This window comes from Mesoplodon densirostris, chromosome 14 (genome assembly GCF_025265405.1).
Source record: "Mesoplodon densirostris isolate mMesDen1 chromosome 14, mMesDen1 primary haplotype, whole genome shotgun sequence".
Classification (NCBI taxonomy): Eukaryota; Metazoa; Chordata; class Mammalia; order Artiodactyla; family Ziphiidae; genus Mesoplodon; species Mesoplodon densirostris.
The window spans coordinates 78,977,879-78,995,401 of NC_082674.1; the positions used below are offsets into that span (position 1 = coordinate 78,977,879).

The 17,523-nt window shown below is 41.7% G+C and overlaps 1 protein-coding gene across 1 annotated transcript in view; it reads left to right on the top strand.

Annotated features, from left to right (window-relative positions):
- The window catches only part of LOC132501570 (immunoglobulin kappa light chain-like), an 87,171-nt gene extending 72,616 nt beyond the window's left edge, over nt 1-14,555 (top strand). The window contains exons 4-5 of the mRNA XM_060117212.1: nt 10,644-10,694; nt 14,233-14,555. Coding sequence (XP_059973195.1) covers nt 10,644-10,694; nt 14,233-14,555 — 374 coding nt within the window. The remainder of the gene's footprint in view (nt 1-10,643; nt 10,695-14,232) is intronic.
- The last annotated feature ends 2,968 nt before the right edge of the window (nt 14,556-17,523 follow it).

The following is a 17,523-nucleotide window of genomic DNA, read 5'->3' on the forward strand; positions in this document are numbered from 1 at the left end:
TTTTCTTTTTCTAATGAGGGTCAGTATGTGGATTAGAAAGAATCTATTTGAAGCTTGTGCTTCTCAACCAGGGAACTTAGACAGAAATATTCTCAGCTACTTTTGGAAATTTGCCTTATTACATAAACACACTTGGGAAAGAGGCAAATAATCTTTAACATGTTGATGCCAGCAAAATTATTTCACACTATTGTCAGTTCTGTTATTCCACACAGGATAGGATGATGGGCCTGGGAAGGAATGAAGAAGGGAGAGAGATTCCAGTTTTCATTGTGTTGGTCCCAACTTCTTTGTCTATATAGAAAGTCTTCTTCTCTGCTACTTACTAAATGTAACCTTGGACAAGTTACTTAAGATCATCCTGCATCAGTTTCCTCATCTTTTACATGAAGAAAGCAACTATCTAACAGAATCAATCTCACAATCAAAAACAGTGATATATATAAAACACTTAGTACAATACTGACTGCCAGTAATAGTTTAATAAATATACCTATTATTCCCAATAGGCAGAAAAAAAAAGTCTTCTGGTGTAATTGTCATTTTCTCAAGCTCTACTGTGTCTCTAATAAAAATTTTTAATGTATTTTGATGCATTTTGACTCAGTATAAAAGTCCATCACTATTAAGTCTTCTTGGTAAATTGTATCTTTTGTCTATAGTCAAAATATCCTAATTCACCAGCTTAGGATTCAAAATACACAGAAGAACATAGAGCAGTGGACATTCCACTTCCTAACTGCATCCTTGCACTTCCTAAGAGCAAACCAACCTCCCCTTTTGAGGAATTACTTCTTTCTGATTAGGTGGAGTCAGCTGAGGATGTCATGGGACCGACACTTTCCTTAGCCAAGGGGTAGCCCTTGACCCAAGCTAGGCTAAACAAACCTCCCCGGCTTGCTGAATCTTGAGGAAAAGGACCCAGAGACTGAAAGCATTTCATTCTATCTAATCACTCAACCTGAGCAGGCTGTTCCTGACGTAAGAACATTTGAGGATGAGCGTGAATATAAGTTAGACACTTGGAGGCACTGCCATGACTTCAAGTGAGTTTTGACGCTCCCCACCTTCCTCACCGCCACTGCCACCACCAGACTCTCTCTCAGCCCCTAATGGTCCCTGAGCCCCAAGGGACACACCCCTCCTTGGGCCCCAAGCCCACCCATTTCCTGTCCTTGGGAAAAGTGGCAGTCTCAATACCCACTGCTTTGCTACCATGCTTTCCAAATGATATTCACAAAAACAGAACAATCTGTTATAAATGTATTTCCCACAGTCTGAGTTCTTCAGTCTTATTTATTATATTTGATTTTGTCCCTGGAAGTGTTCTTTCCTCTAATTCTATTTCTTCAATATTACATATTGTCCTTCCTTCAGTTAGCAGTTGCCTGACAATCCTCATCCATTGCATTAGTTGCTCCAATCATTTTATGTATTAGTTTTAAATACATCTCTTTTCAACAACTTATGGCCAGATTTGTGTGTTACATTCACTGTTCTTGGTCTTTCAGTTGCAAAGTTTTTCTCATTTATATTGTCAAGGTACAAATTTTTCCAAAAAAATTAAAGTTCTCATGCATATATATTGTGAGCATGTGTCAAAGATTCATTTAATTTATTGATGACAGAACCAGATGATAAAGCTGGTGAAAGGAGGTCATAGATACACACACACACACACACACACACACACACACACACACACCCCTATCAAGGCTAGAATAAGATTGCTAAACAAGATTTAAAACTGGTTAATGTCTTACAGAGCAATAAAACCATAAGCCCTGGAGTGGTCTTCCCAGACAAAAATCATTTGTCATTTTCATGATATCAGTTTTTTCTAGGCTAATATCTAACTTTTTGGACTCTAGTTTTTAATCAGTAATAAATACAAGTCAAACAAACTTTATTTCTCTAGCAAATCAAAGGACCTTGAAAGGACACATAGTGTTGAAGAAAAATCATGTATGACAGTTATTAAAGAATGGTAAGGCTTGGGAATTCCCTGGCAGTCCAGTGGTTGGGATTCCTCTCTTTCACTGCCGAGTGCCCAGGTTCGACCCCTGGTCAAGGCTCCCATAAGCCACGCAGCACAGCCAGAAAAAAAAAAAAAAAGGTAAGACAGACCCTATTCCGGACCATTACCATCATAAATGTAGAGACCACCATGCAGCAATGGGGTTATACAGAAGGGGAGAGAGATTGGGGTTCAAATACAAGGACTAGTGGGAATTTATAGCCAAGGAGTAAGGTAGGGGTCAGTGGATAGAAAATTTCTAAGAGGAAACATCAGGGGTAATTCTGATTCTGGCTGAACCAACCCGATGGGAGCCTTGCTGAAGGCAGGCCAGGGTCCTCAGACATTACCTGGGAGATGATGGAATATAAGGAACTCAATTAGATACCAAGGAGGATGCAGGATGGGGAATTCTGGTTAAATTGACTTAGCAGGGGCTTCCCTGGTGGCGCAGTGGTTGAGAGTCCGCCTGCCGATGCAGGGGACACAGGTTCGTGCCCCGGTCTGGGAAGATCCCACATGCCGCGGAGCGGCTGGGCCCATGAGCCATGGCCACTGAGCCTGCGCATCTGGAGCCTGTGCTCCGCAATGGGAGAGGCCACAACAGTGAGAGGCCTGCATACCGCAAAAAAAAAAAAAAAAAATTGACTTAGCAGGATTCTTGCTAAAACTGGACAATGCAGTGATAAACACAGAAGCCCAAAATTCAGAAGAGAGTTCAGAGGAGCCTGAGTAGAGTTTGGTCAAGGAGAGAATTTTTCTCAGTAGTCATCATTTTGCCTTATCTTCAAGCTTTGGATAACTTAACTTTTATTATAGTTTGTTTTATTTGGACTTGGCCTGTCCATCTTATTTTATATTTCTGTTTATCATATTTTTCTCTTGATTTTTTATTTCCTTGTCCTGAATTTTGCTACTTTGGTTTATTAATTTTTTTCTTCTTCTGGTGCTTTGGAAGACTTTTATCCCATTGCTGTTGAATGCCTGTCACTTGACCCCTTTTTATTTCCATCACTAGTCACATGGCCTGAAGGGCAAGTGTCAGGCATCCTGGGTGTTACTCCACATTCCACCAGCCCCCATCCCACTTCCAGTCCCAATGTCTTTTAACTCTGAGGTGCATGTGCTTTTTTGAGGGCTTTGTGGGGAAAACTAGTGTTGGCTGCTTCAAGGGCCCTTGCCTATTTTTGTGATGGAATGGAAGATTCTAGATTCTAGTTGCTCCATCATTTCAATCATGTAATTTAAATCAGTGCAGTTTTCTCCCAATTTTTTTTTCTCCTAACAGGATCCTTTGTGATGCTCCAATCATGGAATACATTTATTCTCATTTTTATATTTTTTCTGTCATTGCAAAGGGAGTTTGAGAGTGGTGGACAGGTCCATCATATTCAATGTAAGTCCACATTATTCCTTGCTTCAGTTGTTGGGTTTCTTGATTTTTCTTTTTGTTTCTTTGTTGTTTGTTTTCTTGCCACCCTGCCCTCTTCCCATCCTTCCCTCTTAGGTTCGGAACTCTAGTCTCAGCCAGGGTGATCAGGCACTTCGGGGTTGAGGGTGCGTTAAGGGGAAGAGAGTGATCTGTGCTTCTTTCCCCAGCACCAGACTAATAGCCCTTTAATGTGATACTGATTAGTATGGGGAGAAGAGCCAGGAACCAGCCTAGTTTAACCCCACTTAGAACCCAAAGGAGCCAATTTAAGAAAGATACAGTTTAAGATGATGAATTAAACTCACACATTCAATCACAATACCCCCTTGTTTAAAAACAAAATTAAGGGGCTTCTCTGGTGGCGCAGTGGTTAAGAATCTGCCTGCCAATGCAGGGGACACGGGTTTGAGCCCTGGTCTGGGAAGATCCCACATCTCCCAGAGCAATTAAGCCCGTGTGCCACAACTACTGAGCCTGCGCTCTAGAGCCTGTGAGCCACAACTATTGAGCTCGCATGCCACAACTACTGAAGCCTGCGTGCCACAACTACTGAAGCCCACGCGCCTAGAGCCCGTGCTCTGCAACAAGAGAAGCCACCATAATGAGAAGCTGGCACACTGCAACAAAGAGCAGCCCCCGCTCGCCACGACTAGAGAAAGCCCATGCGCAGCAACAAAGACCCAACACAGCCAAAAAGTAAATGAATAAATAAATAAATAAATTCTTTAAAAAAACAACAAAATTTAAAAAACCTAAAATACAAAAAAAAAAATTTAAGAAATTATTTAAAAGAAATAAACCCACAGGGAATTCCCTGGTGGTCCAGTGGTTAGGACTCTGCACTCTCATTGCCAAGGGTCCGGGTTCAATCCCTGGTCAGGGAACTAAATCCCACAAGTGTCACAGTGCAGCCATAATAATAATAATAATAATAATAATAATAATAAACAAACCTACAAGGACAAGAAGAACAGGGCAGAGTCAACAGCAACAAAATATTAGGTTGAGTGGTAACCACCTTAACTGACCCGTGGAGCTGAACAGAAGAGCTGGTGGAACTACAAAGCAAAGAGAGATTGAAATCCTTTCGAAATGGGATCAGGATATACATATGGAGGGAATGAGGCAATGTCGCAGAGTGGGCAGGAAAGATGCAGAGCCCAGGTCCTTAGTCAAGATGAGCAAGGCTGGGGTGGGGGGGGGCATGGTCAGAGGGGTGGGAGGGGGCACTCAGTGAGGGTCCCTGAGCCAGCACAAAGCAGAGCAGAGTGTCCATAAAGGACCTGAGGATTCTGACAACAAAGGCAAAAAGTGTGAAGAACCAAACCTGAATTCACGTCCTCCACAGCTGTCTGTGGAGCTGGTCCGCGACGGGTTTCTCTGAGTAGGGTGAGAGGAGACGCAGGGCTGGATGTCAAGCAGACAGACAGGGAGCCAGGGGACTCCAGGGCCGAGCTCAAAGGGCGCATCACTAGTGGAAACCCGCTGGAAACCACAAGCCTCAATATGTAAATCTCCAAGGGTCCATAAGCCCTGGTACGTTGCTGCTGTTTTCTCTTGCACGCTAGAACGTCAAGAAACACCTGCAGCCTTAAGGTCCTCGTGGAAACAAGATGAGTGTCTACATTTTCCAGAGTGGGGCCAAAATCTTGGGTCACGTTTACGGCACACGCATTTGCACAGGGTTGGGCAAAGGACTTTGCTTCTCTCAGCATGTCTCTCTTCAGAGATGAATGGAAAGAGACACAGCTCCAAAGCAGCAAAGCAGCAGCGAGTTTTCAAGTGACCTCCTCTGCCTCCCTCCTTCCAGGCTAATGGAGCCATCCTTGCCCCCTTGGAGAAGCAGGGCAGATGTCCATTTGTGGCACTCTAGCCCGAAGACCGGCAATTGATCAGATTCTGAGCACCACTGAATGTGGACTCCAGAATTTCCTCCTCCCCTTTTGGAATATCAGCTTAAGTCAAGTACAAATGACAGACAATATGATCCTAAGGAGGGAGGGATCAAACTGAAGTCAAAAGAATCACCTGCCTGGGACTCTACTGTGAATGATCAGCTGAAGAAAACCTTTGAACCACAAACTTCAGGATGGATTATCAGACACAAATTTTCAGGAGCCAGGTAGGGAAGCCCCCCTCCTTCAAACTTCGCGAAGAGCAAAATTGTGTCATTGTGTCTCTAAAATGCTGGGTGATTTACTCTATGGTACTGGTGGGAGGCAGACCTCTCAAATTGGCTGGCTAATCATGTCAAATAAAAATTAAAAATGGTGTTTCTTGAAATATTAGACCTGAGGAACATTGATAAGATAGCTTATCAAGAGTGTTCAGGGTGACTTATAAACGTGCACTTAGCCTCTCCCTCTCTCTCTCTCTCTCTCTATCCCCACAAGCAGTTTAGAATTTATTCTAAGAATCTAACTTTGTTGCGGGCCACATGGAAAGCAGCTTCATTGATGAGTTTGTTGGAATTCTCCCCCAGATGTTCTATTTCCAACACTCATGCATAAATCCAAGAACCTCTCAGACTAGTTTATTGACACGGCCTTTCCTCAGTAAATCAATCTTAGTAAGGTCCATCCTGGACACTCTGTAGAATGGTAGATGCTCACAGATGCTCCTAAGACATCCTTTGCCTTCAAATAATGAACATCCATATTAAGGATCTCAACCACTTCTCAGTGATACACGGGATATCATAGCAAACGTGACAACAACCATTCCTATTGATCCTACTGTGTATGATCAACAAACTGGTTTTTGCCACAATGGTTCTTATGACAACCATCTTTTATCAGTAGCAAATTCTGCTTTATAACGCGCTTCACTTTCTGCTTGCACGCTTCACTATGTCTCCAATTTACTCACTTAAGAATATATATTTTCCAGCCACACCCACATCTCCTGCACAGAACCAGGAAAACCCCTACCTTTTTGTATTCTTAATCTAAAGATTATAAAAAAAATATTTGAAAAGCAAAGAAAACTTAAGCATATGTATATATTATTTAAAAATTATATTTATACATTGCACATAAATACTGAGAATTCTACTAGGCAATATCAGACTTTACTTTTTATCAAAACTGGTACAGCCTTAGTGTTTCTGAAAGCCACAAAATGAATGTATTCATATAATTTTTAAAAATCAAACAATCTGCAATATACAGGACAGTAGAAAATGTCACTACTCCCCTTTCTTCCACAACAACACACCTCTGTAATCGATTTCAGGAGATAACCACTGAGCACAGTTCACTGTATTTCCTTCAGCAATTAGCCTGTATTCATACCCATACATATTCAATTAAAATGGGATCACAATATCATACAATACATACCATTCAGCCTATATCTTTACAATCACCTTCCATGTGACTATACAGAAACCTACTTCATCCTCTTATTGGCTGCTTTGTGCTCCACTGCAAAGCTCTATCATAATTAGTTTATGGTGAAGATGTCAGTTATTTTCTATTTTTTTACCTTTTAAACAACATTTCAATGAGCAGTCTTGTATATACCTTTGAGACTATTCTTCTACTCATTTCCAACCCGGGGACAATCTAAGGAGTTTCCTTTTTCTCCCCTCACCCCAGTGTTTTCTGCCAAGTGTATTGCTTCCATTGGGTGACTTCATTCCCAGGGTCTAATCTGCAGACTGGTGCAACTAAGTGCATGAGCTCTGAGTTGAAATCCCAGCTCTGTCACTCACTGCCATGAGCAACTCACTTAACCTCTCTGCAGTCAAGTTTCCTCATCTACAAAATAAGGGATAGAGTAGTTTCTAGTTCCTAAATTTGGAGGGATAATTAAATGTGGTGATCAATGTACAATGTCTGGCACTTCATAAATGCTTAATAAATGTCAACTATTTTGATTGGTATTTGCTTGCATCTCTGCAGAGAAAATCACTTTCTATCCTCTTTAACATCCATGTCGACTGTGTCCTCAGTCAACTGTTTTTTACACTTAATTTCCACTCTCCTTTCTATCTCCAATTTGCTTTCTCTCTTTCTTCATCTTCTGGTGAGATCCACTGCTGATTCTGCTATTCAAGGTAACTAGCAAAGCTCTCAGTGACAAAATCAATGAAGGCTACCCTAATCTTCAGAATTACTATTACAATTTCTTTCGTAAAACTTACTATCGCAGTGGTCTGTATTAGTCCTTGGTCCATTATAATTTATCAGCTCTGATCTATTATTGATTTTCAACTATTTGTGGTAGGGTTGTATTTTTGTTTTTTGGGGTTTTTTTTTTTTCATTCATTCTGCAAATGTTTGTTGAGCATTTACCAAGTGAAGATGCTGGACTGGGCCTTCCAAATATAAGACAATGAAACATCAACCAGCTTACAATCCAGTAGGGTAGAAAGAATCTGACAGCAGATAAGAGCAACTAGGTGTTCTAGGCCCAGTGACCTGCCTCTGTACTCTACAAAGTTGAGTCACTTGCTAGGAGACAACCCAACAGAAGGTCTCTCTTGAGTTGAGTCTTGAAAGACAATTTGTTGTTCACAAGCTCATGGAGGTGAGCAAAAGTGTCTCCAAGAAGAGGGAGAGTTTTGTAAAGCTGGAGGTCACAGAAGTACAGTAAGGACTTGAAGATGCTGGGAGCAATGTATGCTAAGGTGGGAATGGAAGGTTAAGAGGGAAACAGGACTGCAATAAGTAAAGCTGGATTCACAGCAAAATGAGGTCTTCAGGGCTCTTGATGTGGTTACTATGGAAACACCAAGGCACGCCATGATTCCCTGGCAGCTCCAAAGACAGCATGCACCTGGTTCAGCTCATTGTGGCATGGTGGGTACCCCTCTAGCTCTACCTATCCTGTGACAACAGACAACCAACCAAGTAAAGTCTGCTTTTCTACTCTTTTGATCTTTGTTTTTGTTTCACAGGCCATCTATAGCTTCATTCCAAAATAGATTTCAAAATAAGACATGGGCCTTTGTTTGATATGGATTTAGTCTTTTTTGAAACAACATGGTGGCAAAGGAGAGGTTCAATTAGGAAAACATTTTTTATTAATATTATTAACAAAAGAAGCTAAAAACTTTCATAATGGCATTGAATGAGGTTTATCATTTGCAAAAGCCCCCCACCCCACGAGAAGGTATAAAGCGCACTTTTTATTTTTAAAAAAATTTTATTTATTTATTTATTTATTTTTGGCTGTGTTGGGTCTTTGTTGCTGCGCGTGGGCTTTCTGTAGTTGCAGTGAGCGGGGGCTACTCTTCGTTGCGGTGCGCGGGCTTCTCGCTGTGGTGGCTTCTCTTGTTGTGGAGCACAAGCTCTAGGCACGTGGGCTTCAGTAGTTGTGGCACTTGGGCTCAGTAGTTGTGGCTCATGGGCTCTAGAGCACTGTCCCAGTAGTTGTGGTGTGTGGGCTCAGTAGCTGTGGTGCACAGGCTTAGTTGCTCCACAGCATGTGGGATCTTCCTGGACCAGGGCTTGAACCCGTGTCCCCTGCGTTGGCAGGCGGATTCTTAACCACCGCACCACGAGGAAAGTGCAGAAGTGCACTTTTTAAAATGAGCTTATTTATAAAACTGAAATAGAGTCACAGATGTAGAAAACAAACTTATGGCTACCCAAGGGGAAAGGCAGGGGAGGGATAAATTAGGAGTTTGGGATTAACAGATACACACTACTATATATGAAATAGATAAACAACAAGGTCCTACTGTATAGCGCAGGGAATTATATTCAATATCTTGTAATAATGTATAATGGACAAGAATGTGAAAAGAATATATATATAAAAATATATGTATGTGTGTATATAGCTGAATCACTTTGCTGTACACCTGAATCTAGCACAACATTGTAAATCAACTATACTTCAATTGCTTAAAAGTACAGGGGTTTCTTTTTTTAATGTGCTTATCTTTCTTTGTAATTTATATTCAACCTACTTTCCGGAAAATAAACAAACAAATTAATAAATAAACAAACAGCAGTCCAGATGTGGGAGACTGCTAAACTATGGGACTATCAGGCCATAGACATAAATAAATCATCTTCTAGGACTTTAAAGCTCACCTAAGAATGACAAACATTCTCTGTCAGGGAAGCCCCAGGGCCTCCACTCCTGCTTGAGAAGGGAGGTAAGCTTCAGTACCTGACCCAGGGTTCCGCTCCCCTTAGGTGAGAAGGGTTTTTGCACAGTGAGACAATGGACACCTATCACTGTGGTGGACGTTCAGTGAAGGAACGAAGCTGGAGATCAAACGTGAGTTAAATCTAAACTTTCCTTTCTCAGTTGTCTGTGTCTTATGGTCCCTGTGTCTCTGAAGTGACCCGCATGCTGACTCTTTGAAACCAGACTCTGAGGTCCTCTAGGGCAAAGCTACAGTCCGTAATCAAACTGGAGAATTGATTGCACATTTTCTATGAAGAACAAGAGTCAGGCATTGGGGGAGAATAACATGTCTGAGTGATAGTTTCAGAAATGTATTGGGGAGCAAAGCATATGTTTTGAACAGAGCTTTGCTCAATGGTCAGGAAGGGACACGGTTTTTGTACAGAAGCGAGGTTAAGAGGAACTTTTGTGTGTATACTTTCGGCCCAGGAACCAAAATAGAGATCAAACGTAAGTATTTTTTTCAGCTGATTCTTTGCCGTTTCTGTCTAATTGGTTTGCTTTCTGTTCCTTTGTGCATGTTTTCATTAATTAGGTGTCAGGGATAAAACAAATTTCATTCCCAGATTAGGTGCAGAGGAGGGGAAATTGTTCTACAGGAGGCTAACTGGTGACTAATTTTGAAGATTTCCAAACCAAAATAACTGAATTGGGGAAGGGGGCTCACTGCCCTTTCAGGGTAGGGTTTTGTGTGAGTGGAAGTTAAGGGGAATCACCGTGGTTCACTTTCAGCCCAGGGACCACAGTGGAGATTAAATGTGAGTACATTTTTGCTCTGTTATTTGTGAGGGTTTTGTCCTGCTGTATAATTTGTGCAAATTTGTGACATTTTGGTTAAATGAGCCATTCCTGGTGACCCAAAAGTAAAAGGCAGAAAACCAGAAGATAGTCAATTTTTAAGCTGAACAAACAGAAAAGTTGTTGAATTTGTAAGGAGAGTAGGGTTTGTGGAGAGAAAGGGGAAGAAAAATCTGGATTTTTCTGTGAATAAGCCTTTTTCCTGTGATTGGCTTCAGAAGGAGGTTTTTGATTGGGGGGGGTTGTTAGCTCACTCACTGTGGCTTACGTTCGGCCAGGGGACCAAGGTGGAAATCAAACGTAAGTGCACTTTTCTACTCCTTTTTCTTATAGAGTCGTGAAATTTGGGGGTTTTCATGCTTGGGATATGAGTTGAGGTCACTTTAGAAGAGAATGGGATTCTTCTGAAAATTAGATCAGAAAGGGACTGAAAATCAGGTTGTCTCAGAAGAGCAGAGAGCTAGTTAGTTGATGTGGCATCGAAATGGCCAGATTTTCTCTGTATCTGACAGTCAAATGACTTTAGCAGCAAAAAACAGATTTTTGTTGAGGGGAAAGTAATTAAGTTAACGCTGAGGATCACCTTTGGCCAAGGGACACGTCTGGAGATTAAACGTAAGTAATTTTTCTCTACTACCTTCTGAAATGTGTCTGGGTCTAAATGCCAGTGTTGACTTTTAGAGGCTTAAGTATGAGTTTTGTGGAGATGGGTAAATGAGAACATTTCAGAATTATTATCAGTTTCAAAAGTTAAACTCAGCTCCAAACCTGGGTTTGTAGGCAAAAAGATTAATCTACACCGAATGACTCAAAGGGAAAAAAAAATTAGTGTCAATGAAAAAGGAATCCTTGGAGCTCTAAAAAAGCTAAAGCGAATTAATTTTCATTGAAATTTGCCAAATATTGTATTGATTTTTGCTTGTATGTACAACACGGAAAAGTAGAGAAATGTATTTCTTAGTCTGTTTTCTCTCTTCAGTCCGATATATTATTTTATAAGAATAAAAATCAATAGAATGCACTACAAAATCAGTAAGAAGTTAGAAAAGCATACTTATTTGTGTTAAAGTTGCCGCTTAATTGCGAATCAGCAGCACTGTCATTTTTAGAGGCTTAAAATGAGTGCTAAACTGTCAATATTTAGAAATTCTATAGAGATCCTATACCTTAACGGATTACTCTTTTTTAAAAAACCACATTTCTATATTAGACTAAACTGGAAATGATCTCTTATCATAATGGAGGAAAGACGGTTGTCTCCAAAAGCACAGTTTTGAAGTAATTTGTTTAAGTGAAGGAAAAGAAAATAATTGCGTTTTTTAGATGTCCACGGACATGTAGAAAAATAGGAAATATTTTAATGAGTATGTTCTTTGCTATTACTTGCCGGTGTTTTTATACTGCAGAGGAGGCCGTGGCGTAGCTAGGGTGGTCTGTAGACTTCTTGGCGGTCTCTTTTTGTGATTGAATGACGTTGGCGGCCGGGTCCCAGGGCTCTGGTGACGGCGCACCTGGCCGCTAAATGCCACCAAAGGCCACGGCAACACTGCGATCGCCCGTTCAGCTGTGCTGTGGCCCTCTTTCCTGACACAGTGATACAAATAATGTCGCTAACGGAAGAGAACAGAAATGTGATGGGCATGAGTTAACATGGGGAAAACAGGGAGAAACCTGATTTTTATTAGCGATTCCAGAAATGAAATTCACATTATTATATCCTCTTAATGAAAATTTCCAGTAGAAGACTATAAAGAACTTAAAGCTATTTTTTTGCAGTGATATGTAATTTCTTAAATATCTTCTCATCAAATGTGTTTTTTTTTAAATTGACTTTATTCCCCATTTTTTTTTTTTTTTTTGTGGTATGTGGGCCTCTCACTGTTGTGGCCTCCCCCGTTGCAGAGCACAGGCTCCGGACGCGTAGGCTCAGCGGCCATGGCTCACGGGCCCAGCCGCTCCGCGGCATGTGGACCAGGGCACGAACCTGTGTCCCCTGCATCGGCAGGCGGACTCTCAACTACTGCGCCACCAGGGAAGCCCCAAATGTGTTTAAGTAATAAAAGCGCAATCCAAATTTTATATATATATATATATATATATATATATATATATATATATATAAATTCTTTCAGAGCAAAATCGACACCAGCAAAAATATAACTGAAGGCCAGCAACAATCTGGCTGTTCAGGTTTTGATCAATTAATTTTTACTGAGTTGAAAATAAATATCATTAAGATATATTTGCTGACAAAAAATAAGATAAATTTGTGACATGTTTTTAATTTTCAGAAATTTAATGGCTTCAGTAGGATTATATTTCAGGTGTACAAAATATCTAACCATATATAAATACCATTGATAAAAACTTAATAGAATATATTTTCTAATCCCCTCATTCTGTGATTAGAACATTTTAATCTGGCTATTTTAATTATATACTCTTTAACATAGTTTAGTTATTTGTTATTGTCATTGTTTACTCCAGGTAATTTCAAAAGCAATACTTGAAAAAGATTATTTTTGGTTTGTGACAACCTGACAGGACTATTTTGGGGCCATTTTAAAACTCTTTTCAAATTATTTAAACTATGTAAGTATTTTAAACTGTTCTAAAACTGTATTTAGGGCCTTTTAAACATCTTTTAATAAATTTTAAACTCCATTAGAGAGCTAGTAAGAGGTCTTACAAGAGTTTCCATATCAAATATGCTAATTGTTCAGTGCAAGATAGAAAGTTTAAAGCTATCAAAAATTGACCCAAATAGCAGTATCTTCATAGAATATTTCCTCTCCTTTTTTTCTAGAATTCATATTATTTTGCTACTAAGGCTATTTTATAAAATTCTCTGAAAAAAATAGTGATGATGGTTAAAAGAGAAGAAAGTATCAAAATATTAAAAATTCAGTATCTTATATTAAACTGCTTGGTTAACATGGAGGCTTATAGCTTTATAAAGGTTTATAGCTTTATAAAAATCTCTTCACTTATCTGTGACTTCTCACAGCAAAAGAAGATTCTTGGTTTGTTATTTAACTCATGCTCTCCCACCTGAGGGCTTGAAGGCCCACAAAGGGGATTTCCAGCAGGCCATCTGGCAGCTGTTCATGGTCAGAAGTGAAGCTAGCCAGTTCCTCCTGGGCAGGTGGCCAAAATTACAGTTGACCCTCCTGGTCTGGCTGAACCTTGCCCCATATGGAGACAGCCATCAGGCCAGGACCCAGGTCTCCCTTTGAGGCCTTGGCGAGGAGTGGGTGAGTTGCTGGCCTGATCACAGAGGGTGAAGGGGCCAATCCCCCCACTGACCCGGGCCCAGACTGAGTTTGGGGCTCACCCTGCATGGTGGGTCTGACCCCAACACGCCCAAAGGAAGCCCGGGAAGTGAAAGGCAGCCTGATATCACTGCACAGAACTAGGAGAGGCACAGGGGAAACGATCTGTGCAAGTCCTGTTCTCACTTCTAAACTCTGATGGGTCCAATGAAGTGGTTTTGTTTCTTGGCCTGAAGCACTGGGTTCCCTGCAGGAGGCAGAGAACACAGATGAAGGAGAGAAACATAAGGTCAGAAGGGCATGCAAAGAGCTTCGAAAGGCTGCAAAGAGTTCAGACAAGACAATTTAGAACTTTCTTAAGGGGTAGGGGCTAGGGAAAATCTCCAAATCACGGCGATGAGAAATATGCTTCCTGGCTTCCCTAATTGCTCCCTGGATGCCACAGAATAAGCATGCTGCTCTCTGCATGTCTGTCCCTTACAGTTCCAGGCTCACCCACAAACAATGCACCCAAGTGGAGAACTTCCCTGTTACTTAAACACCACTCTCTGTGCTTCCTTCCTCAGGGTCTGATGCCCAGCCATCTGCCTTCCTCTTCCACCCATCTGAACAGCAGTTAAAGACTGGAACTGCCTCTGTCGTGTGCTCTGTGAATGGCTTTTACCCCAAAACTATCAAAGTCACTTGGAAAGTGGATGGAGTTGTCCAAGACAACAACATCCAGGAGAGTTTCACTGAGCAGGACAGCAAAGACAGCACATACAGCCTCAGCAGCACCCTGACGCTGTCCAGTTCCGAGTACCAAAGCCATAGTCTCTATACCTGCGAGGTCAGTCACAAGTCCCTGGCCTCCGCCCTGATCAGGACCTTCAATAAGAACGACTGTTAGAGCGAGAGGCCTGCAGGCTCGTCCCTCACCTGTGCTGGGTCCCAGCCCCCTTCCTCGCCTCTTCAGGCCTCAGGCTCTTTTCCCTATTGCAATCCTCCAGCCCATCTCCCCACCTCATCCTCCTCCCCCTCTTTGGCTTTAATCATGCTAATGTTGGGGGGAAAATGAATAAATAAAGTGAATCTTTGCACCTGTGATTTCTCTCTCCTTCCTGATTTAAGCTTTTTAAACATTGTTTTTCTTTTCTTTTCTTTTCTTTTTTTAACATGTTTGTTGGAGTATAATTGCTTTACAATGGTGTGTTAGTTTCTGCTGTATAACAAAGTGAATCAGCTACACACATACATATGTCCCCATATCTCTTCCCTCTTGCGTCTCCCTCCCTCCCTCCCTATCCCACCCCTCTAGGTGGTCACAAAGCCCCGAGCTGATCTCCCTGTACTATGCGGCTGCTTCCCACTAGCTATTTATTTTACACTTGGTAGTGTATATATATGTCCATGCCACTCTCTCACTTCGTCCCAGCTTACCCTTCCCCCTCCCCATATCCTCAAGTCCATTCTCTAGTAGGTCTGCATCTTTACTCCCCTCTTGCCCCTAGGTTCTTCATGACCTTTTTTTTTTCTTTAGATTCCACATATATGTGTTAGCATATGGTATTTGTTTTTCTCTTTCTGACTTACTTCACTCTGTATGACAGTCTCTAGGTCCATCCACCTCACGAAGATATACAGATTGCCAACAGACACATGAAAGAATGCTCAACATCATTAACCATTAGAGAAATGCAAATCAAAACTACAATGAGATATCATCTCACACTGGTCAGAATGGCCATCATCAAAAAATCTAGAAACAATAAATGCCGGAGAGGATGTGGAGAAAAGGGAACCCTCTTGCACTGTTGGTGGGAATGTAAATTGATACAGCCACTATAGAGAACAGTATGGAGTTTCCTTAAAAAACTACAAATAGAACTACCATATGACCCAGCAATCCCACTACTGGGCATATACCCTGAGAAAACCATAATTCAAAAAGAGTCATGTGCCACAGTGTTCATTGCAGCTCTATTTACAATAGCCAGGACATGGAAGCAACCTAAGTGTCCATCAACAGATGAATGGATAAAGAAGGTGTGGCACATATATACAATGGAATATTACTCAGCCATAAAAAGGAACAAAACATTGTTTTTCTAATGACCCAGTTTATCTTCCAAGGCAGGGGTCCCCAGTGGGCCGTACAGCAGGAGGTGAGTGGCAGGCAACTGAGAGAAGCTTCGTCTGCAGCTCCCCATTGCCTGAATTACCACCTGAACCATCCCCAACCCCTCCCCCCACACCCCCCACCCCATGAAAAAATTGTCTTCCACCAGGTCCCTGGTGCGAAAAAGGTTGGGGACCGCTGCCAGCAGTTCTAAGGAACTAAATATTGAGTTGCTAAAAACTACACCATCATTTATAAAAATCATCATCCTCCATTCTACCCTACTGTACTGTCCTCTATAAGACACTCTTCCATGAAACCCATAAGCCGCCTATTTCCCAGCCCTCTCCTGGGCCATGGTATGAGAGGCTTGCTTCTTCTTTTTTTTTTTTTAATTTATTTATTTTATTTTTGGCTGTGTTGGGTCTTCATTGCTGCACACAGGCTTTCTCTAGTTGCAGCGAGCGGGCTTCTCATTGTGGTGGCTTCTCTTGTTGCAGAGCATGGGCTCTAGGTGCACAGGCTTCAGTAGTTGCGATGCACGGGCTCAGTAGTTGTGGTGCACAGGCTTAGTTGCTCCGCGGCATGTGGGATCTTCCCGGACCAGGGCTCGAACCCGTGTCCCCTGCATTGGCAGGCGGATTCTCAACCACTGCGCCACCAGGGAAGCCCCACCCCGTTTTTTTAAATTGAAATATAGTTAATTTACAATGTTGTGTTAGTTTCAGGGGTACAGCAAAGTGATTCAGCTGTACATATACATATATCCACTCTTTTTTAGATTCTATTCCCATATAGGTCATTACAGAGTACTGAGTACTGTTCCCTGTGCCATACAGTAGGTTCTTATTAGTTATCTATTTTATTGGGATTGAGATGCTTGCTTCTTTGATTCCCCTCTTCAGCAGGCCCTAGGAGTCCTTTAAAGGGTGACGGTTCTTACTATCACATATTCTTTGATCCAGTCGAATCTAATTTACCAAAAGCAAATCTATCAAAAGAAGGGAACAGCTAGAAAGAGAGGCATCCACTGCAACACTATGTAAAATAACAAAACAATGATAATAACGTAAGTGAACAAGCAATAGGAAATGTTTAAGTCCACTATGGCACTTCAACTTAAGGGAATATGATGCCTTCATTACATTTTACATACAATACGTATTAAGGGCCTCCTATCTGCCAAAGACCATGCTGATTGCTTTCCACAACATAATTTAATTCTCACTACGTTACACAGTTAAAAGCATTCATTAGGGCCTCCCTGGTGGCGCAAGTGGTTGAGAGTCCGCCTGCCGATGCAGGGGATACGGGTTCGTGCCCCGGTCTGGGAGGATCCCATATGCCGCGGAGCGGCTGGGCCCGTGAGCCATGGCCGCTGAGCCTGCGCGTCCGGAGCCTGCGCGTCCGGAGCCTGTGTTCCGCAACGGGGGAGGCCACAACAGTGAGAGGCCCGCATACAGGGGAAAAAAAAAAAAAAAAAAAAAAAAAAAAGCATTCATTAAAATGTGAGTCAGGTTCTATAAAGCTGAGAGATATTCATACTCTATAACCCAGCAATCCTACACCTGAATGACTGTGTCCCTGTCCACCAAAAAAACTCATGCAAGAATTTTTCAGAGTAGCTTCATTAACAAAAGCCAAAAACTGGAAACAATCCAAATGTCCACCAACAGGAGAATGGGTCATTAAATTGTAGCATGTTTGCACATTGGAACACTACTCAATAAGAGAACTAATAAACTACAACTGTACCCAA